Below are 22,236 nucleotides of genomic sequence, written 5' to 3'. Positions count from 1 at the left end.
AGTGACTGTGGTCTTCAAGGAAAAAAAAAATCAAAACTAAAGAGTACTTAAATTTTTAAGTGGGGTTTTGGTTCAGCTGTTTTTTTTCTGAGGTCTGTCAGTGTTTCTCCAAACCTGAGGTTTGTCTGGATAATGGAGTTGAACCCAGTTCCTTGAGGGCCTGTGGTGTAACTATCCTGAGAGAAGAGACTCCCAGGTCCAGAAGAGCTGAAGACGTAACAGCTCATCTCTCTCTCCCCTTTGACTTACCTGTTTGTAATAGTACTTGTCACAGAGCTTTACAAATGAGTTTTCTGTTTAGAATATAGTATTTTTAGCCACCTTAAATGAGTGACTGGATGGTAACTGTGATCCTAATATTGACAAGGTAAGCAAAAACTGAAAGCAAGTTTAGAAGAGAGGGGTGGCCTGCCTTTTGGCTGTGCAGTGACCACTCCAGAAAACTGCTGGGCTGTGCTTTCAGGAGTGTCATATGTTCCTCAGATAGAGTGGTGGTGAATGTGAAAGAAAGGAGCAACTACTGTGTTTTATAAATGTGAATTAGGACATTTAGGGCATCTCTGGGGATGAAAATACATGTCTTTGCAAATCCTCATCAATCATGAAAATATTTCAAAATTATGAAATTTAAAGCTACAGCCAAAAAGGGCTGGGAGATTAATTCCTTTTGAATATTATGTAGGCTTGGAGTTGAACTACAGGTATTAAAAATCTATTTTAAATATTTAAGTGCTAGCATATTAACATACTGTTATTTTCAGGGATGTGAAATCCTTATAGTAGATAGCTTCTGTGCAGATTTAACCATATTATCGATAGTAGTATATCCATTTGCGGAAGATTCATTCATGAAGCTAATTAATAAAAACTTTTAGAACACTGAAACTATCCCTTGTCCGCCAGTCCTAACAGTACTGTGTTTGATTCTTTTGTGGTGCTTCACTTATCTCTGTAGAGCACAAGTTTAATAATACAGACCACACAAATTCATTCATTTTCAGATTATTGATGAGGCTGTCTGTATGTATGCACATCTCTGTTGTACAGAAAAGACGTGATAAATACAGTTCCTTGTTTTTGTCATAGTATTGTTCTTTCATTAATGCACCATTTTGGCTACTAATTTGTGAGATGCTGACAGAAAATAAACAGAGCTGATAGCTGTTTCCTATTGCACAGATAATTACAGCCTGCATTAGGAAGTGCTTGGCCATCATGCACTTGCAGCTTTGTGGTAATGAAGTGAATTTAAAATCATACAGATGTCTGGATTTTACTAAATGCATGTGAGTGACTGTGGGTATTCCTCCTCTTTCTACTAAATTTACCACAATAGTTAAAACTAAGAGGGGGAAAGTGAATTTTTTCTTTTCTTTATTCTTGTTTATTGATGGAATCACTTCACTGAAATCAGTAATTAATAACTTATATGGTGATTAATTTCTTACGACAAAAACCATCCCAGTGAAAGATTAATATATTCACTGGATCATATGCACCTGATTTAATTGAGGGTTTATAGCAGTAAAAGACTTTGTGACTAACAATACAATTGTTAAAATACATTTTGAATTGTACTGTATAGCAGTTAACATTAAAGTCTGTTATTGTCCATACTACTGACTGTAAAGGAAAACATATCTCAATGTATTACATTGTATCAGAGAGGAAACAGTAGCACAATTCAAATTTACAATTAGTTTTCAAATTGAATATTTTATAAAAAAACCAGAATATTTCCTAAAGTCGTACTAACAGAGTTCCCTTTATTTCTTTCTATCTAGGTAAGTGAGTTGAGTATTTTATGTACAACTTACATAATACTCAAACTCTTTCGTGGTGTGAATATAGGGGGTTTTTTTTAATCAATCTCTCTATCTGTCTCTCTGTCTATCAAGTTTGTATACAAACTCTTGATTTTTACTGATGATCTACTTTGGGTTGAGTCAATATCTCAAAGTTCTCAGGGTACCTCTTGCCTTCTGGATGGCTAGAGCCACGCCTTGGGAGCTTCTTACTGCTTTGTGCTTAGGTATGTCTTCTATCCTTGGTCAAAGACTGGGTCCCTGAGGCTTAAAAGTACTATGTTATTTCTGAATTTTAACTTTAGAGTGTGTATGAAACAAGTTTTTCAGAAGGAGTAATAAATTTTAGTGTTGTGCTGATTTAACAGAAAAATATCTAGCATTTCTACAAGGAAATGTTGTAGCTAGATTTTTTTCAGTTGTTGCTGAATCTGTTGTTATTTTTTTAATTGCAGAAAGTGAGTGAAAAAGTAGGAGGTGCAGAAGGAACAAAACTAGATGATGATTTCAAAGAAATGGAAAGGGTAAGTCTAAATACAGCATATATTCATTATTACCATGCATTTTTTTTCTTTCTAGGACAGGAATTTCAGTTTTGGTCCCAGAATCACAGCGAGAATTTTGAAGCATGTAGCTTTTGTTCAGCAGGACTGTGTTTTCAGTTTTCTATTTCTTTTTGTTTTCTAATTAAGAGATATGTAATGTATGGCACTCTATAATGCAAATACTTCATTCAGATATTGAGACTGAAGTAATCTACAAATTAGCTGCATTTAAACCATTGTAGAGGATCTCTGAAAACTGAGTCAGTCTACAAGACAGCCATTTCAGTGGGGAAGGATGCTGGTAATTCTGGGCCCCTTGAGGATCAAGGCTCTAGGCATGATAGTGGCTCTGGGGTATTCATTCACAGGTTCAGAGGTCCTCTTAGGCAGCCTCCACTGGCAATGTGCTTCAGGTAGATGGAGCTAACCCTCCAACAAGATGTTTGGTGAGGCTGGCAGTGATAGTACTGAGTGTCTCAGTGGAGGGGAGAAAAAAAAAATAGAAAAAAAGCCACTGCTCTTTGTGGCAGTGATAGTATGTAATCTGAAAGGATCAGTAGGGGCAGCGTTTTTTCAGGCTTCAGCTTTCAAAGGTACTATCAAATCTTGTAATAAAAACTTGTGCTAAGAAATTTGTAAAGTATGTATCTAGCTCTGATTAAGTGAAAAAGAAGCTATTTATCTGTCCATTTGTATAATGAGTTGGGGAAAAAGTTCTTGTGTGGGAATAAAGGGCATATACTTTGTACTTCTTACAAAGAAAGCACAGAGCTGGTTTCTCCCTCTCAGCTTCTGTTTAAGTGGGTGACCAGTATAGGCATTCCTACTGGAAAATGTCAAGGATTCAGAAAACTGGGGTACAGTTTAGAGTGAAAACCAGGAAATGGCAACAGCCAGGTGTGTGTCCCATGTCATGCTTGTAGGCAGGATGGGTTGGCAGCACTGATAGGAGCCCTGAAAGCTGTGGAAGGAATGGAGGAAATCTCTCTGTTGCCTCTATACTCCCCACCTGGCCCTGTGTCCACTGCCAGCTTTCCTGCAGGCAGTCGGCATGATCCTCCTGCAGGCAGTGGGCATGATGCTGTCCCTGGCCTTCTGTTCCCTCACCCCCACTATTCTCTGCAGCCTCCTAGCCATTTCTGAGTTTCCTGCCAGGCAGTTCAAGCTACTTATGCACCCAAGTCTGCCAGGCCTCTCTTGCTTCTCTGTGTAAAGGACAGAGCAAGACCCGACAGATGGCAATGGCAACAGGAAACAGGAAAGACACCATGACAGCATGATGCAACCAACCTATCTCAGGTGTTCTTTTTTAAAATAGGAACTTGCCATTATGATAAAGGAGTTCACTCTGTGGGATACAAACTACCCTGCAGAGAAATGCAATGTGTCCTCATAAATACAGAGTACAGGACATTATGGGGATCCCCCAGTCTGCCAAAGCAGCATTTTTTCTCTGAGACCTGATCTGAGAGTAGGAATTGTTGCATACTTTGCTACATTCAGTCTAGGATGTGGACAGGGACTGCTTCCTAAGAAAGGAAGACTTCCTACTACAAAAGAAAGTAGAAGAAAGTAATGCTATTCAGTTCTAAGTTTTTTAAAATTCTAAATATGGAAATCAGCCAGGGAGAAGTAAATGGTCAGTGCATTCATGCTGATAATTGAAACTGAGAACTGTGATATTTAGTCTTCTTTACCCCAGATTTATCAGAGATTGCTCTGGAAGTGGTAAACAGCATATTTTATTGTTAATGGTTGATTTTGAATGACTTCTGCTTTACTCTCATTTTGCCTGTTATTAGGGAATCAAAGATAGTTTTCCAAAAAGCTGTCTGTCACTGTTCTAACAAAAGTTTTCCCTGTTGTGAAATGTTCCCATGGTGATATAACAAATTAACTCTGTACAATAATGAAATGCATCAATAACACTCTACAATGCATCAAATTCCTAACCCATTCTGAAGTACTCTGGCCTTACTTGAGGATGGACCTGCTATAAACTGAAATGGTAGACTCATACTTCAGTAGTTTTTGAGATATTACCACCATTCTGGTACCAAAGCTGTTCTGAAGCACATAAAAATAAAATTATAAGAAGACTTAAAAAAAATTATAAGAACAAAATGAGAGAAAAACTTATTCCTTTTGTGTAACTTCCGTTTTTCTTTTTGTTTAACCCTCTGTCCTCTAGAAAGTGGATGTTACCAGCAGGGCAGTTATGGAAATAATGGCAAAGACAATAGAGTATCTTCAGCCAAATCCAGGTAACCTAATTTCACAATTTTAGTTTTTCAGCACTTCTTGAAAACCTCTTTTTTTTTACCAGTATAAAGTCTGACAGATTGTCACAATCCGCTTGTAGCGGGGTGTCTGATGGTTTGTTAGCCAATCCCAAAGTGCAAAAGACAAACAGCAGGGGACTTACCAGTTTAATCACAACAAATGCACCGTTATTAGGGGCCAAATACAATAAATGTGATAGTGGGGTCAGAAAAGAAATAAAAAGGATAGAGAGAGAGAGAAAGAGAGAGAGAAGGGGGGATGGGAATAGCTACCAACACAGGCAGGGTCCTCAGTGGTCTGGACGATGGGGATCCATCTTGCTGTGTTGGGGAGAGTCTCCAAAGTCCTACCTAACCCAGGGGTCCAGTTATAGTCCACAGAGGGAAAAGGGGGGAACAGGCAGAACAATGAGAGTCTATTGAAATTGCTATGTGGGGAACAGGTGTATCTACAGAAAATCATCCAGGCAGAGCAAACACAGTGAAGAATAAGTCAATTGAAGTTACTGGAGAAGAACAGGTCACATCATCCTCCCACCCCCACTCTTTGTGGTAGGGGTCTCAGTCTCAGTCCTTGGGGAGAGGGTTCTTGATCTCCGTCTGTCACGGTGGTAATGAGGTAGATGAGGGGTCTTCAGTGAGAGACCACCAGAGTCACCCCAACAGTTCATTCAGCTTAAAGGTGGAGAGTGAAGCAGGAATTGCAGCAGGCTGCTCCATGCTGGGTCCATGCTGGTTCTTCGCCAAGTCCTTGCCAACTCCTTGCCAAGTTCTTGCCGGGCCTCGTTGGGAGCAGCAACGTAATGGTGCAGCGGCTGCACCTGCACTGTTGCCTTCTCCAAGCTGGAACTGCAGAGGGGGAAGGGAAATCCTGCTCGTGGCAATCGGCAGGCAAATGAGGGAGGGTCTTCAGATGGCCTCTTACACAGATCTCATCCTCGCTGGTGCAATCAAGGCTGACACAAAACTGGAACTCAGAAATTGTGGTAAAGTGAACAACAGAGATGAGTACAGGCCTCTCTGTTAGGCTGTCAGTGTGAATGGAGACTGACTTTGGAAGGCTTTTCCCTTCTGAGTCTTCTTTCTTCGGGTGAGTGGGCAGCACATGCCCACAAACTGTGTGCACTGACTTGCAGGAGGCAGCGTGTCAGCACTGTGAGCGTGGGGCTCCCCTGGAGCTGGTGATGGCTCTGGCTGCCCAGGGCAGCAGGGCAGGGCCTGCACCCTCCAGGGCTGGAGCTGCAGCTGCTGGGGCCAGTGCCACCCTGGCATGGGGCACAGCCCTGGCATCAGGCACAGCCTTGGGCAGGGGGGACAGCCCTGGCATCAGGCGCAGCCCTGGCATGGGGTACAGCCCTGGCATGGGGCACAGCCCTGGCATCAGGCACAGCCTTGGGCAGGGGGGACAGCCCTGGCATCAGGCACAGCCCTGGCATGGGGTACAGCCCTGGGCATGGGGCAGCTGAGGCTCCACCACCAGCCCACACCTGAGGATCGGGGGAAGCATGATTGGAGTGTCTGCATGAGACTTTCCTTTACCTTCCTAGTCATTTGCCACATGAAGGAAAAGGACCAGGCAGTCCTTGCAGACCATGGAAATGTAAAGTTCCAAAACAACTTTCTTCATGGCACAAGAAGAGATACCACTTTTCCTGTGGTTCTGTGGCAATTTCCTATCCTTTTTACAGAAAAGGGATGGTGTGAAAGAGCTGTTGATGTCCTACTGGAGAAAAGAACAGAAAATCAAACATTATCAGAAATGTCTAAATTGAGCCCTCAAAATAGAAACCAATGAGTCTTTTACATAGGGAGATGAAAGAGCAGGTTCAATTGGGCAGATGGAGAACTACATGTTCCTCTTTTGCCAAAAGTTTCTCTCAGGGAGGGGTGATCTGGACCTGCAATAAACAGTAAACCATTACATTGAATATTACAGAGATTTCTGTAGTAACATAAGTGTTTTGATACTAGCCTAAGTCAATGCCAGCATCACTGGATCATCCTGTCTGCATCACTGGGGTCAATGGAGTTAGCTTATGATAAATCACAGAATATGCAGAGTTGGAAGGGACCCTCAAGGATTATTGTGTCCTGGCCCTACACAGCACCATCCCCAAGAATTCTACCATATGCCTGAGAGCGTTGTACAAGCACTTCTCAAACTCTATCAGGCTGGTTCTGGACCACTTCCCTGAAGGCAAAATTAGGCCTTCTGTCTACCATAAGTATCTTAGAGTTTCATGGAACTACAGACCAAATTCACACATTTACACTGAGAAATTTTATTCCTAATAGCTAGAAATAGATTTGAACTGCTGTGAAATGTTTCAACTCCAGTGCGGTATGCTGAAGGACTATTGCTGATACAGATTAATTGGTGATTTTTTGATGTTAGACCACAGAAGACAAGATAATATTTTGAAAATGCTGACAGTGGATTAAAAAAACAATAAAAAAAGGAGGAATAGTATTTACAAGTTCAAGGACTGCTAAAGAGAAAATAATGATGACCAGAACAGTTGCTATGTCAGCTGATTGAGTTTGGCTTATGAATTGAGTCCACAGCTTCATTGCTCGTCGTAATGTACTCTGCAGGAAAAGCAACAGGATTGGCAAACATTATGAGGATAGTGATAAAATTGTTAACTGCTATCAAACTGCTGTTAAGAAACACTGTGTAGACTGTAATAAGCTTTGGCTATTTAGTGCTTCTCTGACTGCCTTCTTGACACATCTGAGTGGTTATGGTTGCTGTGAATCATGAAACAGGCTCACGGCAAAAGCAGACAGCAAAATTTCTTCAGATAGCCAAGGGTGTGATTTCAGGCATTTCAGGCAGTTTTAAATTTGCAGTGCTGCATGAAAGAACAGTTTCCATAGTCTAGCTACATATCCCTTCCTCTGCTTGTGGCACATGCAAGTAGAATAAAAAAATTAGCATGATAATAGGCAGGGGGAAGATCCACTTTTGTCCCTATATAATGAGATCATGTTGTTCATTCCACAGGTGAGAGGAAAGGAGGACTAAACCTTTTCAGCACTCACCTGATCTTACATTGTTTTGTGTCAGTTGCAAAAGGGCTCTCTATAGTGAGAAGAATTCTAATTTATTTTTTCAATAAAATAAAATTTTTTCTCTTTCAAAATTCTCTCTACAGCTGTATTACTTTTTACATAGGTCACCAAAAATGCCAGTTTCTAGTATTTTCCATTTGCTTTCCCATTTTCATAAAAATTAGGAATATTATATTGAGAAAAGGGAGGGAATTTAATTTTAAAAAGGAAAAAAATCCAACAAAACAAGCCACAAATAGGAAAAAAACCCACTTTAACAGCAGTATTTGAAATAAAATTAAAAGTTTACCTGGGTTTGATAGGAAGAATAGGAGTTGAGAGTAGCACACCTTCCTTGATAATGGAATGTGCCTGGAAAACACTTGGATGACATAGTACTGTGATGCTACAGATCACCTGAATCCATGGTGTTTTGAAACATCAATTATAGAAGTATGCATAATTGTCTAACTTTTGCTTTCTACTCTTATCTTGCTGTCCAAAATATAGCCACTTCATTTTTTCATATTGCCTCTTATAGTTCTTTCTTTGATTTCTGAAAATACTCTCATTTTCTCCTGATTTAATTCACCTTGTTGCCTCCACTCACCTGACAAATTTTGTTTATGCCTTATTTTCTTTTGTGCTTTCGTATTTTCTTATTGCATCATTTCAATGACATTTAACTTCATTAAAATGCAGTTTCTTATACTGAACAACAAGTCTGCTGACTGTATTTTTGTAGTGGGTAGAAACAGAAGACATCAAGAAATTCAGATGTTGAAAAACATAATCTGATGGCACTCAAGGGTAGTGGGAAAACAAAAAAACCATAATTATTAAATGTTAAAAATACATTGCCCTTTCATTACTGCGATCAGGCAAAATAAATACTGTGAGACTTGCCTGATTTTCCTGTGTGTGTTTCCATTTCTGTATCTGTGTGAAGAGATACAAAGCCTGAAAAGGGAAACATACTCAGCAAAAAGATCTCTCTCTTGATATATACTTTTAACAATAAATATATGAAAAACATTTGTTGACTCCAGTCTGCTAATATTTCATTTTGCAGAAGTTACATGTGTAAGGCTGAGTTCTGTTGACAGGAAAACTAATTTTCAGAGGAGTTTACAAAGTCAACCATTTGCAAGGAGGAAGGTAGAGGGATTCATAGCTGCCCTCCAGTAGCACACACAGTAATGTAGATAAGAAACATGCTCTGCGTCTGCATTGCTGGCAGTAGGATGTAACTAATTCACTCTCTTCAGGCCACTCACATGTTGTAGTTGCAAAAATTCACTAAAGCACATCAGCAAACAAATTAGTTCTTTTATATTTGCTGTCTTTGTTTCCATTGATTACATATTTGTGTTGTGTCTTTCAATATTTGTTCTTCAGGTGTGTGTCTGAAATAAAATGCAAGCTGAAGTACAGTTGAAAATCTTATTGAAGTAGGAGTTTTCCTAAATCCCCATAAAAAGCAAAAAGTGTTGCAAAGGTTGCTGCGCATCATGTTTGGGGACATAGGCTTTCCTTAACGTTCTACAACCAAAAAGCTTTCAAACATTTAAAAAATAGGGCATACCACATTTTAATCTTCACTGTACCTAGTCTGGACTTTTCCTTGAGGGTGAGGTTGGCTCAATCTGGTATCCATCTGGTACCTAGGGATTTTAAGATTAAGACAAATTTGGAGATAACTTAAAGACTTGCTTGTCTGTCGCATGTCAAACATGCTATCTTGGGAGTGTTCCTGGGCTTACTTCTGTCCAAGTCATTTCAAGGGAAGCTTTGTCTTAGGAGTTCAGGACAGAGACTCCTCTCTAGTCTGCCAGCAAAATAAAAACAGTATTGACCAGCTATTTCATTCCTTTGCTCTAAAAAGAACTGATGAAAACCAGGGCTTAATACTAAACTTATCTTTAAAATACATTTTAAGTTGCTCGAATAATTTAATCACAAGAATGAATTTATGCCCATGTAGGCAAATGATTGCATGCTTGTAACCTCTGTCAATTGCCTTCTTCAGCTTCCAGAGCTAAACTCAGTATGATCAACACCATGTCAAAAATTCGAGGCCAGGAAAAGGGACCAGGCTATCCTCAGGCAGAAGCCTTGCTGGCAGATGCGATGCTGAAATTTGGCCGAGAGCTTGGTGAAGAATGCAACTTTGGTAACTTGTTTACTTCCCTTTCCATTATAATGCAATAAAGTGTGTAGGAAAATTTAATGTAGCTTTCATTATTAAAGGGCTGCACTCTTATAGAAGAAAAACATCTGTAAGAAGCATTAAGAGTTCCGCTTCTCTGCAAGAAGCGTTAGAATTCTGCTTCATCCGATTTTCCTTTAAGGTTGGTCTAGGCCTGTTTTGAGTATCTTTTGGAGATTTCTACTAAAGAAACTTTTTCTATAAATGGAAGTCAAATTGTTTCCATTTTGACCCACAGGCTTTAGCTCTCTGTCATAAATTGTGATACTGTGTCCGTGTGGGATTGAAATATGTACATGTATAGAAATTGTATTATTGTCTATGCATAAATAGAACAAAGTGCTTTTGTCAACAGAATCCTTAAACCAACTGTTACTGTCATCATTGTAGGCAAGGAATAAAAATGAATAGATTTTTAATAGGCTTTGGCCTTTTTTTTTTCTGACCAAATTCCATATTTAAGGCACTAATGAACACTCCTGTCTTATCTGTTAACTACTCTTCCCTCTAAGCCCAAATGAGTTTATAGCTGCCTGAGTTACAGATGTCAAATTGACTCTTAAAAATGTTCAACAGTAGAGTTCTGATTATAAAAGGATGACATTCACAACATACTTAGTCTTTTTGTCTTGTTTGTGTGGACTTCTGTGTGACCATTTTTTGCATGACAACACACAATGGAAAAACTACTTTCTTACTTGCTTTAGGTAATTCACTATTAAGCTTGACAGATGTAGTTTGATTTGTGCTAAATACTACTGATTTTTTTAAATTGGTTGCCTCTCATTTATTAAGTTTCAAACAAAATTTTAAAAGGAAAATGAAGAACTAATGTAATCTAGTTTCTGCAACTTGCTTTATATTCTGTGACAACTGCACTACCATGCAGCAGAATAGATACAATAATTATTTTCACATTCTTAACTAATATCAGCTATTACAGCTATTTGTCACTCTGTCCAAATCTGGGAGGCTCTCTCATTTTGCAGTGCATGGCTGGCATCTGCTGCTTGGGAGACAAAGCTTCTGATTTTTCACATATTTTGGTTTTCAGACACTTCATATTCTTTGAAAGTGTTTTTTTTATCCCTAACCTATACCTCAAACCAGGAGGTATGTTTGAGCTTCTTGCTTTTATTTTTATGGAGAAGAAGTAAAACAGAGTGGTAATTTTTGTGGCTTTCAAGTTAATCTTGGAGGAAATTTCAAAATGCTGTTTAGGGTTATTGAAGTTTATGAGCTTCATACACCTACACTTGAGTAGTCTATGTAGTAGACCTCTCAAGTGTAGTAGTACTATGAAGTCTATAGTCTCATCAAAAAAACCTTTTATTAAAAAAAAAAATCTGTGAAATTGTTAAGAATTTTTACATTTGGTACTATCACCAGTGTCACTGATAGAAATGGGGAGACCTAGACTCGAATTAAACTATTTTTTAATGCAGTGTGGTGATGATACCACCCAGTAAATTCTGTTCTAGCATATTTATTTCAACAGAGTGAGGAATGAATGGACAACAAGGGATGTGGAGGAGCCTCTCTTGACACATGATAGAACCATAAATTCAGCTGTATTACATGGCATGAACTCTGGTGGCTGCACTATGTAAAATCTATGTTGCTCTTTCACATAGTGCATCATCCTCTGTTTCCTAAATTTGAGACCTAAAATGAAATACTAACTGTAGTTGCCATGAAGTTTCCATGACTCAGTTTCATTCTGAGTCATTCAAACTTATTTTGACTGCATCTTTTCTTTCAGGACCAGCACTTGTTGATGTGGGAGAAGCTATGAAGGAGCTTTCTGAAGTCAAGGACTCTTTAGACATGGAAGTGAAGCAAAACTTCATTGACCCACTTCAGAATCTCCATGACAAAGATCTGAGAGAAATACAGGTATTCTCCTCAATGTAACATTTTAATAATGCCAAGTGTGTGGACTATCTATATGTTTAGTATTTTTGTTAGTTGTGTAGTTTAAAATGGGTCATTCGGGTTTGAAAATTACCTGACTTTTGTCTCTTTTGGCTTGAATTTTACTTTCAATTCTGTATCTCTTGATGGTGCTTTAGAAAGGGGAAGATAAAAAGTTGAACATTTTTTGATAGCAAAATTTTCAGTCTTATGCAGGCAAGAGCACAGTACTCTAATCTTGCCATTTCACAAAAAAGCTCATTTCACAAAACAAATGTACTGATGTTTACATTCCATTTCCTAGTGCATGGCAAGTGCTTATCTGCATAAGTAGCTGCTCTTCATGGTTCAGTAAGGCTTTCATACTGTTAAATGGATGTGGATGAAAGATATCTTGGGCTGTTTGATATAATTTAGAAAATGGGTAGTTATAAATATTGTAGTGCATGATAAATTTATTCTTCTGAGAGACAGTAAACACCTCAAGTAATCATGGTCATGCTGGTAGCATTAACTTCTGGCCAGTTGAATGTGGCAGCTACTAAACAGATGAACATGAATGTTACCTCAGGTAACAGTCTAGGAAATCTTTAGTATAAGATAGCATTAAGATAATTTAGTGGTATGGTAGAAATGATAAAAATAAATAGTTTATGAATGCTGTTACACAGAAAAAGTGTAATAAATTGTGCTTTTAAAAGTATTTTCTCCTGAACATCTAGGGAAAAAACATAGTGTTCAGGTAATTCTTTATCAGAGTTAAAAAGCAGGAAACCTGCATATCTTTTATAGAGATGGCTATTGAAGTCGTCCATTCTGCATGGCCTGTTAGTAGTCTTGGTCTGTCATTTAGATCATTTGCTTCATGAATGGTATGTAAACCCACGTATTTCTCTCCTTTGGGAAAGGGATAGTGGACAGCAAACAACATACTTTTCCAAGGGTTCATGGACTACCTGCTTACAATGCAATATTAGGAAAGTTGGGGAAGGTCCTTTATTGTCTGCTTGCATTTGTGTTTTTTTGTTTTTTAGCATCACCTGAAGAAAATGGAGGGTCGACGCCTGGATTTTGATTACAAGAAAAAAAGACAGGGCAAGCTCCCTGATGAAGAACTTCGTCAGGCTCTGGAGAAATTTGATGAATCAAAAGAAATTGCTGAGTCAAGCATGTTTAACCTTCTGGAGATGGATGTGAGATAACCCTTGTTAATCTTTGACCAAAATCTTAGAAAGATAGTGAAGGCACTTTCCTCCTTATTGGACACAGTGGAAGGCTCAGAACCTGTAGTAATGTTCTATAGTACATTCTTGCAGGAACAATTTTTTAGGCATTTTATAAGTAACAGAGCTAGAGAATGTGAGTCCTCTGTAGCATTGTTGTGCTTCCAAAATGCAAACCATTACTTAAAAAACCTAAATATCTTTCTTCTTAGAATTTTGTAAATATAACTACTTATCTTTACTTGTGGTTATAGAGTTTGGGCCAAGGCTTTTGCTCAAGTGTGTGGTCTCTTCAGAGGACTGTAAAGATCAGAAATTATGAACTCATAACCCTATGGTCTCTGCTGTAATCAGATGTAATAGTGAATGGAAAACCCAAAGTTACTGTGACTGCTCATATCTGACTCTGCAGAATATATTTTGCTTATATATTGGTTCAAATTGAGCATTTTCTAGGTTTATCTAATGTTCTATTTATAATTAATGTTGAAATTGTTAAAATTAAGCAAGAAAAAACATCTCTATAACATGTCAGCTGAAGTTGGTCTTATAGAATATGTAGTCAAAGGAAATTAATTTTAAGTATTTCTGTTGATGTGAATTATTTAAGTACACACCTATTCTAACTATTCATTTTGTTACCAGATTGTTGTAGAGGAGCCATAAAAAACCTGAAAATATTTACATATAGAACTTAGTATTTCCATAGGAATTAAATATAGCTGCACTGAAATGAAGGAAATATAACAGGTTTGTAGTTTTGATCTTTGTAGTAACATCCATACCTACGTATGCAAACAGTGCTTGCAAACATTACACCATTATGGCATTGTGCACTATGAAAACTCTAGCAACTGCATTGCCCACAGAATGGGGATCTAGGTGTTTTTTCCTTCATGAAGTGGAATGCTCTCTGCCCCTCATCTCAATTATTCTGCATCCCAGAGTCTGTAGTAACTTTCTGTTTCGGTCTGCTTCACAGGTCAGAATACAGTAGAAGCATGACCATATCCCTGTGGTCCTGCACCCTTCAAAGGCAGGGAGAAAGAAGATGTATTATATTCTCATTACAGTCTAGTTTTTACTTTCATAGTGTTTGCTGGATGTGGTAGGTCTGTAGGCAGCTGTTCATGCAAATCAGCCATGGAGAGATGATCAGTGGGTAAGAGTTGCAGTTACCATTCCAGATCAGGTCATAACCAGACATGGTAATGAATAAAGACTAATGTGTAAATATTTACTGCTAACTGTGAAGCTGAATCAAGGTTTTAGAGAGATAAGTTAAGCTGCCTTTGCGGTGGACAGTCTTTATTCTCTGTTGTCTGAGCTTTCAGTATTTACCTAAGATCTGATGTTTGATGTCAATCCTCAGATTGAACAAGTGAGTCAGCTTTCTGCTCTTGTGCAAGCCCAGCTGGAGTACCACAAGCAGGCCACACAGATCCTTCAGCGAGTTACTTCTAAACTGGAAGATAGGTAATGCACTTTTTGTAAGTTTCTTGAATAGTTTGTTAAGTTTTACAGAGGTAGAAAACCTATGAGTAGAATACAATGTTGTTATCTTTCTCAACTTGGTACTTGTACTTTTATGAAATCAAGGACCATTTCATTAGATGATTGCAAGCTGAGATTTAAATGTTGGAGATTTAATGTTGGAGATCTGTTTCTGAGTTCATGAAAGCACTTCATCTCGGTAAAGCTATTAAATGTGAGTCAACTGAAAGTGTTTATATTGAATTCAGTGAGACTCACAACTCTGGATTCCTTACACTGTATGTATTCACAAATGTATTCTTTCATTCTGAAAGATGTAAGAAATGATTTTGCAAAATAGTATCTTGTTGCATTCTTATCTACCTGAAGATCTTCCTGAGCCAGTAGTGAGAACCTCATTATTAACCACTTTTTAAAATATTCCTCCTATTATCAGGTCAAACTTCATACAGAACTTGAGCTGTCTCTTCCATCCTTGTTAGTATAACTACATATGCTATCAGAATTACTATATTTTTTAAAAAGAGTTTCATAATTTTTACTTTAGAATTTTTCTTTCATCAAAACAAACTGATTAGCTTCTCACACACACATCCTTCAAAGAAATTTAACATTCAGGAAAGGTTTCTCTACTAATAATGTTCTAGCAGACTCTTAGAAAAAGCTGGATATAATTCCCAAGAGGAGATAATGTTCACATACTGTGCAAAGGCAGCTGTTTTCTGATGTCATTAGTACAGATCAAGTTGCTAATACTGCTGGGTCTGTCAGTATTAATTTTCTCAGAGCATGCATCCTGAAAACCTCATTGAGCTCTAAGTCTTAAAGTCTTTGTGACTAGGAGCAGCACTTATTTTGGTAGGCAGGCTGTTGGGCTGACTGTTCCTGAATACAGTTTGCAGAACTGTCTAAACAGCAACAGAACAATTTTTGGCACTTGCAAAAGAGTTCTACAATTCTTCACAGAAGCATTAAAAATTCCTCAGGAACAGGTTTTTTATCTGGTACTCCATAAATTATGCCATTAAGTGAACATACACTACAACAGACTTCTCTTCCCGTATCAATTCAGATGATCCTTTGCCCTTTTTTAATTTCTGCTAACAGATCAGTATTTTTACTTCAAGTTTCAGCCATGAATGATTTTAGCTTTGCAAGGACCTTGTATCAGAATGCTACGGTAATTCAGTTGAAATAAATCTTTTCCATCCCTAATGGTAAAGAGGCTGCTGGCTAAATCATACTTTATCCACACTGCTGGGCACAAATTGAACGCTGTGATGTGTTCACGCCAGAGATGAGTAAGGGATGTAGAGCTGTTACTGTCCAAACTACTAGTCTTTCACTGTTGGTGATAGGCAGGTAGCAAGTAATGCATAACCCCTGGGGTTTGGTTGGTTTTTTGGGTTTTTTGGGTTTTTTTGTTGTTTTTTTTTTGACTATACAGATCAGAAAATAAATCTTTATTTTTAAGCTGTGCAAATTTGTTACTGTTCACTGTCAGCAGTGTCTGCAGCAGATACTGCCCATTTTCTAGGTACTCTTTAAAAGAGTGAATGAGACTTGTTCATGCCAACTTCTGGTATGGACAATGTCTTTTAACTACCAAGACTCTCCTGTGTAAAATATTCACAAAAGAATGTTTTAAAAGTATGAGATAAACTGCAAAAACTAGAAAAAAATTAAAATGCACTTGTCTTCTCTTTTTTCTTGGTTGTTTAGATTAGACTTCAAGACTTTCTTCAGAAAGTGAAAGAATTTAATTTGTTTTCTACACATTAGTGGAAGGCATAAATATCCTTAAAATGCCATGATTCCAGGAACTGGGAAATATTAGGCACTTGGAAAACATTGGGAAATTTTCAGTAAAATTAATAAAAAACTCGAAGATCAGCAAAGACTATTTTAAACTCCCTTTTTCACCAAGTGAAATGAGGATGCACCCAACACAGTATCATGACAGAGCAGCTGGGAAGCAGGAATGGTCTTCTTGGAGATGTTTCTTTTCTTAAGAAAAATGGCTCATGCTGAGCTTTTGGGTAATTATTAGCAAGTCAGTAGAACTGTCACCTTATAGTTCATAATCTGAAAAACATGGTGTTTCATGAAAGCATTAAGTGTAACAGAACTAGTTTAAGTATTTCTTAAAAATGTTTCTGTCTTGAAATTTGCTAATAAGTGAGACAAAACCACTTCACCACTTGTTTTGACTCCTTCAATTATTTAAGGGTTTTTGTTTGGTTGGTTGGCTTTTGTTGTTGTTGTTTTTTTGTTTTTTTTTTTGCTTATAGGTTTGGTTTTTTAATGTGAAAGAAAAGCACTCTCTAGGAACTGACTTATATTGGTATTTTGGATGGTGAGGAAAACCTTATTATAAGGATCAAAAGTCACTAAGTTAGATACAGGTTTTTACAATAGATAAATCAAAATGTGCTACTAGCAGCATGTCTAGGGCAGATATAGAAAAGGTTAGAAAAATCAACTTGTCTTGTAAGTACATATGAAATGTTCTTTCATATGTGGAATTAGAAATACATTTGGTAATTGTTCTGCATAAGCTGTTCTGATTCTGTTCATCCCTTCCTTGGATTTTACCCTGGAACCTGTAAATAGACCCTTCCCTGGAAGCTCTACATTTCTCAATTAGCAGCAATAGCTGAAATTAATGATAAATAAATGGTTATTTTGAGAGTCATGAAGACTGGACTTTTGTCCCGTCGTGAAACAAGTATTCCAGATTGCAAATTAACCAAGTCTGCAGTTGAAATCAGTACATTCCCACAGTCTTCTTACAAAACGACAAGAGTTGGCATTAATCAACTGAATTAATAATGCTTGCAAGGATTAGAAGCAAAAAGTCATGCTAAAAATAGGATGTTTGTATAGCCCTTCTCTAAGCATTGATAGTCATGTAACAATTTTTTTCATTATGAGCTCTTTGTTTTTGTTAGGCGAAGGGAAGATAGACAAATTGTTAGGTTTCTAAAAAGAATGAAGAATTAACAACTTCATGGTACAGTCACATCGGCTGACTTTGGTAATTTAAACTACTGTTGTAAACAACAAAAGCTATTCTAAATGATTCAACTTGTTTGCTGTGGATGATTGGTGGATGAGAATTTCAGCCTTGGAAATAAAGGTGTTTGGTGCGTCTCGTCTGCTAACGAGATTTGACATTTAACCTTGATGTTTCGGCAGAATAAAAGAGGCATCATCTCAGCCCAGGCGAGAGTACCAGCCCAAGCCCCGTATGAGCCTGGATTTCTCAACTGGTGACAATACACAGCACAATGGAGGAATATCCCATGCCACCACACCCAAACCATCAGGTAATGGCAGGGTTTTGTGTCCTTGCAGAAGCTGCATGCTTTCTTCTAGAAATGAGTTTTTCCATGAGGGAAAATGAGAATGGGGATAGTACATAGAAGAGAGATGTTTGAACTGTCGTTTCTTTGGAAAGTGTTCATATCCTCAGGCAAGAGAACAGAGATGGATTATCCACTGCTTTAAATGTGTCTTTTGGTCAAAAATTTATTTTGTCCTAGAAGATTACCCTGAAATACAGATCTTTACAAAATAGGCATTTAGAAAAACAAAATTACAATTGAAAGTTTTGCACAAAAATGCAGAAACCTGAGGCCAGCCAGACCTCCATAACCATATTCAGCTTTTTAAAATCAAGTATTATAATACAATGAACCTAAAAGTAAAGATGACCGAAAAGAAAAATTAAGATATATGAGCTATTTTCTTTGTCCAAGTAAGAGCAGCACAAGCAAGATTAACCTTTAATTACTATCTTAAAGAATGGTTTATTTAATATCAGCACATACCATGGAAGGCTTATTGTTTGTTCCTTACACAATAATGATCTGTTATCCCATGGTATGGTGAGGGCTGGCCTCTGTCCAGACCCTGATTTTAGTTATTCCAGTTTACCTCAGTGACAATTGCTATCACGTTCCACCTTGCAAGACTAGGTGTTTTTCACTAGATCTTTAGTCAGGATTTCCTTTCTTTCCATCACATCCTGATGTTTTGATTTTCTCCCACATATAGACAGGAACAGTATCTCCATTTGGTTCTGACAACTGGAAATTATCTTACATAACCTTGCAAGCTTCTAACAATCTCCTCACTATGCTAACAAGGAGAAGGATGTAATAGAGATTGCTAGTGCATGAGTGTGGCTCGAGTCCTGCATGCTAGAGCTCTCTTCATTCCACCAGTAATTTTATTCTTTACTTCTTTCTTGTAGTGTTATGAACACTTGTCTGTGCTAAGCCAGAGCAGACTGATGCTCATGTATCTCTCCAGCATTTATATTTCCCTCTTCAGAGAGCAGTATTTAACATTTTCTTCAGTTTATTAGTTTCAGAGGTATTTCAGAAGTGTTTATTGGTTTCAGAGAAATGCGTTCTTTGAAAATTCTTGAATATATGTTTGGAGTGATTAATTCAAAGAGTTTATTTGCTAATTCTTCTAAATTTCAGCTGGTAGCAATGACGATACCAAACATGCTGTAAGGCTTGTTGATGTCAGCACAGTAGTCTTCATGACAAAGAAACCAAAATACACTCTGAGCAATATGTAAAGAAAATATTTCACTATAGCATTTAATAAATTAAGTCTCATATTTGAAAAACTTTCTCTATTGAGATCTGTAGAAGTGGAAAATTTTTGTTCTAAAATAACTCAAGCATGGGCCTTCTGGCCAGAGTAAGTGTTATAAACGAATATGCATAATGTTTGAATCTAAAACTTACGCATCTTAAAGCCAGTATTCATGAAAAAGTAGAATATATATTTTTAGAACTATCAGTATGGTGAAGTGGCATGTATTGGTTCATTCAGATGACTGAAAGTGTATTAACTTTTACTGTGAAAATTCAGGTGTGGATATGATTTCTTACAATTTAGTGCTGATAAATCCTAAATATTTTGACAAGTAACAATTTTGGTTTTGGTAGGCTTGAAGATATAGTGACTTCAGAGGGAGGGAAGAGGGAGTATATTTGTTAATTTCATATAACATATGAAAATTCAATCAAACTAATGACTTATAATAATATCCATTAGCCATCCTAAAGAGTTTATGGTCAGATATTCATGAACTAGCATATTAGAAAGCTCTCAATTTCAAACTTTTTCTGAATCTAACCTGATGGCTCTTCAATAACGTGTTTTGTGGGAATGGGGAATAAAAGTATTTTGAAGTGTGATACTGAAATTCAAAGTATTAGGATAATATACAGTGTGTATAGCGGGTACCAGCGAAATTTCCAAATAAATGGCAAACACACAGTTAAATTTCCACTGTTGTTTTAAGCTACCACTTACACTGCTTATCTGAGGTAAACAGTCAAAGCATCTCTCTGCCAGTAAAGCTGGAAATATTTTAGGGCTTTTGCTTAATTTTTTGTGTTTTATTAACAAATAAAAATTAGGTTCCAAATTTATCATATTTGTGCTTTCAGGTCTGGGCTTGACTATAGCTTGGATCTTTTGGGATTCTCAGACTTCTACCAGCAGGCACTTAGAGTATCTGAAGATTGTCAGAAGCCAATAGTTGTCTTCTAACAGAGTTTGGCAGTCCAAATATAGGTATTACCAAAGAACTGTCATCAGAATGTTAGTGAGAACAGAAACAGTAAAATCTGTCATAGGTACAGGAGTAAAATGAGTACTCTGAAGTGTTGAGATTTTTAAGCATGTTTCTGTGTTTCCTCTCCTTAGGTGTTCACATGGATCAGCCATGCTGCCGAGCTCTGTATGACTTTGAACCAGAGAATGAAGGGGAGCTGGGATTTAAAGAGGGTGATATTATTACCCTCACAAACCAGATTGATGAAAACTGGTATGAGGGGATGCTTCATGGCCAGTCAGGCTTCTTCCCCATCAATTATGTTGATATTCTAGTTCCATTACCCAATTAGGAATGCTGATCCGCCACCTCTGACGCAGATAGCTGTGTCAGCACCACTGCTTTCAAAATGCTGCTTCTTACACCTTACAAGTGCAAACTGCAGTGGTTAGAGTTACCAATTCCTAATGAGCATCTTTGGTTTACGTGTTGTCATACTATGTGGTGGTGATGCGTTGTATCTTCTGAGCCAGCATAGCGTGGGTTAGTTTATTGACTGTGCTGGCCTGGTAGTAACCAGAGCCATTAGTGAGATGAAATGGGGAAGATGATGGCAAGCAAAGCAGGTAATTAATTCATAGTGAAGTAGCCCGAAGTGAAGGTGGTGTTGGGAAGATAATGCCTATCACCACCGTATTACTTTTTCAGTCTTAGTTCTCAATAAAAAGAGGGAAAAGTTCTTGCCATTCCATCTTTCCCTTCCTAATGATACAGTTCACACAGGTCTAACATTGACTAACCAGAATTGTATCTTGCAATCAAATTGGCTGGCTGTTCTCACAGAGAGAGCATAAGTGTAGATCCTCTGGTTTCTCAGAAAGTGAACCACTGTACTGTGTGTCCTGCTGCTCTCTGCTAAGTTTTATATTCTTAATCATTGTTAAAAGACCTATTTCCCTCCAGAGGTAAACTGTAAGCTATCAAATGGGGATTCCTGTAGTAGAAATGTTGGACCACAAACCACCTGAATTTGCCCTTCAGGAACTTTTAGCATGCTCACCAAAATGCCAGTAAATGGGCAAGATGGGGAATAAAACTGGCATTTATTTAATGTTCTTGTCAAGTCTTGGCACAAAACCTTGCTGCTTAAGCACCAGATATCCTTTGTAAACTCATTCAGTGAGGAATACAGTAACCAACCAAACAGAACCCTCATTTCATTTGTTTCTGTCTGCCATGTGTTCTTTGAACATCATTTGTGCATACTCTCTCCTCAATGAGGACAAAATAAAACATGTTATTTTTCTGTTGCGCAACTGAAGACATGTGGCTGTATATATAAAAACATTTCCCATCTGTTTAGTTGGTTCTCCTGTGTTCCTCCTTCCTGCACTTGGTGTGTACAGTGCTGTGCCTAGCTTCTTGGCATTCTTTTGGTAACAGTTGCAGAAGTTCTGTTAGTTTAGTTATCCAGAGTTCTATTTATCTAAATTGTACAGACTCTATCAGAGGTTTAATGTGCTGCTTTGAATGTGCCACTTCAGTACTGGATGATGTGAAATAAAGACAATTCCCTACTGCTTAATGTATAAACTATATCATGGAAATATTGTTATTTCAAATAAATGCTGAGAGAATAACTAGAATAATGTTGTGGAGTATTGCTTTGTTGCTTTAAAATCTGCTTTGATAACTTCAGCTAACAAGAATTTTATTTTAGAAAGCATATTCTCATGTCCTGCAAATGTGAAAAATCTTTTTTTTTTTTGCATTATCATTTTACTTCAGTCAAATTCATCTCATGCATATAATGGCCTTTATAAGCAGGATGAACTTAACAATGACCACATTAAATTCGTCTCTCAGTGACTAGCAGGCAGTCTTGTATATACAAGTTATTGCTTATCAAAGAACCCTGGCATCCACAATGCTAGTGAAGCTTAAAGACTTGGTAGCTTATAATTTACTTATGGTTTAAGTAAAAACAGGCATATGGTTACAAGCAAAACAGACTTGGAGAAAACTGATTTAAAACAATTCAAGTATTTTTGTGCAGTGAGAACAAAAAGACTCACTTTTCCTGTCCCTGTTCCCAAGCTCAAATCCCACCAGCTGCTCACTGGCAT

At 37.7% G+C, this 22,236-nt stretch overlaps 1 protein-coding gene across 1 annotated transcript in view; it reads left to right on the top strand.

Annotated features, from left to right (window-relative positions):
- Nucleotides 1–21,759, top strand: part of SH3GL2 (SH3 domain containing GRB2 like 2, endophilin A1) — a 90,853-nt gene extending 69,094 nt beyond the window's left edge. The window contains exons 2-9 of the mRNA XM_031507295.3: nucleotides 2,261–2,329; nucleotides 4,542–4,614; nucleotides 9,716–9,859; nucleotides 11,658–11,791; nucleotides 12,844–13,002; nucleotides 14,405–14,508; nucleotides 17,725–17,855; nucleotides 20,263–21,759. Coding sequence (XP_031363155.1) covers nucleotides 2,261–2,329; nucleotides 4,542–4,614; nucleotides 9,716–9,859; nucleotides 11,658–11,791; nucleotides 12,844–13,002; nucleotides 14,405–14,508; nucleotides 17,725–17,855; nucleotides 20,263–20,462 — 1,014 coding nt within the window. The 3' untranslated portion in view covers nucleotides 20,463–21,759. The remainder of the gene's footprint in view (nucleotides 1–2,260; nucleotides 2,330–4,541; nucleotides 4,615–9,715; nucleotides 9,860–11,657; nucleotides 11,792–12,843; nucleotides 13,003–14,404; nucleotides 14,509–17,724; nucleotides 17,856–20,262) is intronic.
- The last annotated feature ends 477 nt before the right edge of the window (nucleotides 21,760–22,236 follow it).

Source organism: Lonchura striata, chromosome Z (genome assembly GCF_050655825.1).
Source record: "Lonchura striata isolate lonStrDom1 chromosome Z, ASM5065582v1, whole genome shotgun sequence".
NCBI lineage: Eukaryota > Metazoa > Chordata > Aves > Passeriformes > Estrildidae > Lonchura > Lonchura striata.
The sequence above is the reverse complement of the archived record's forward strand: the minus strand, read 5'-3'. Positions and strand labels throughout refer to the sequence as shown.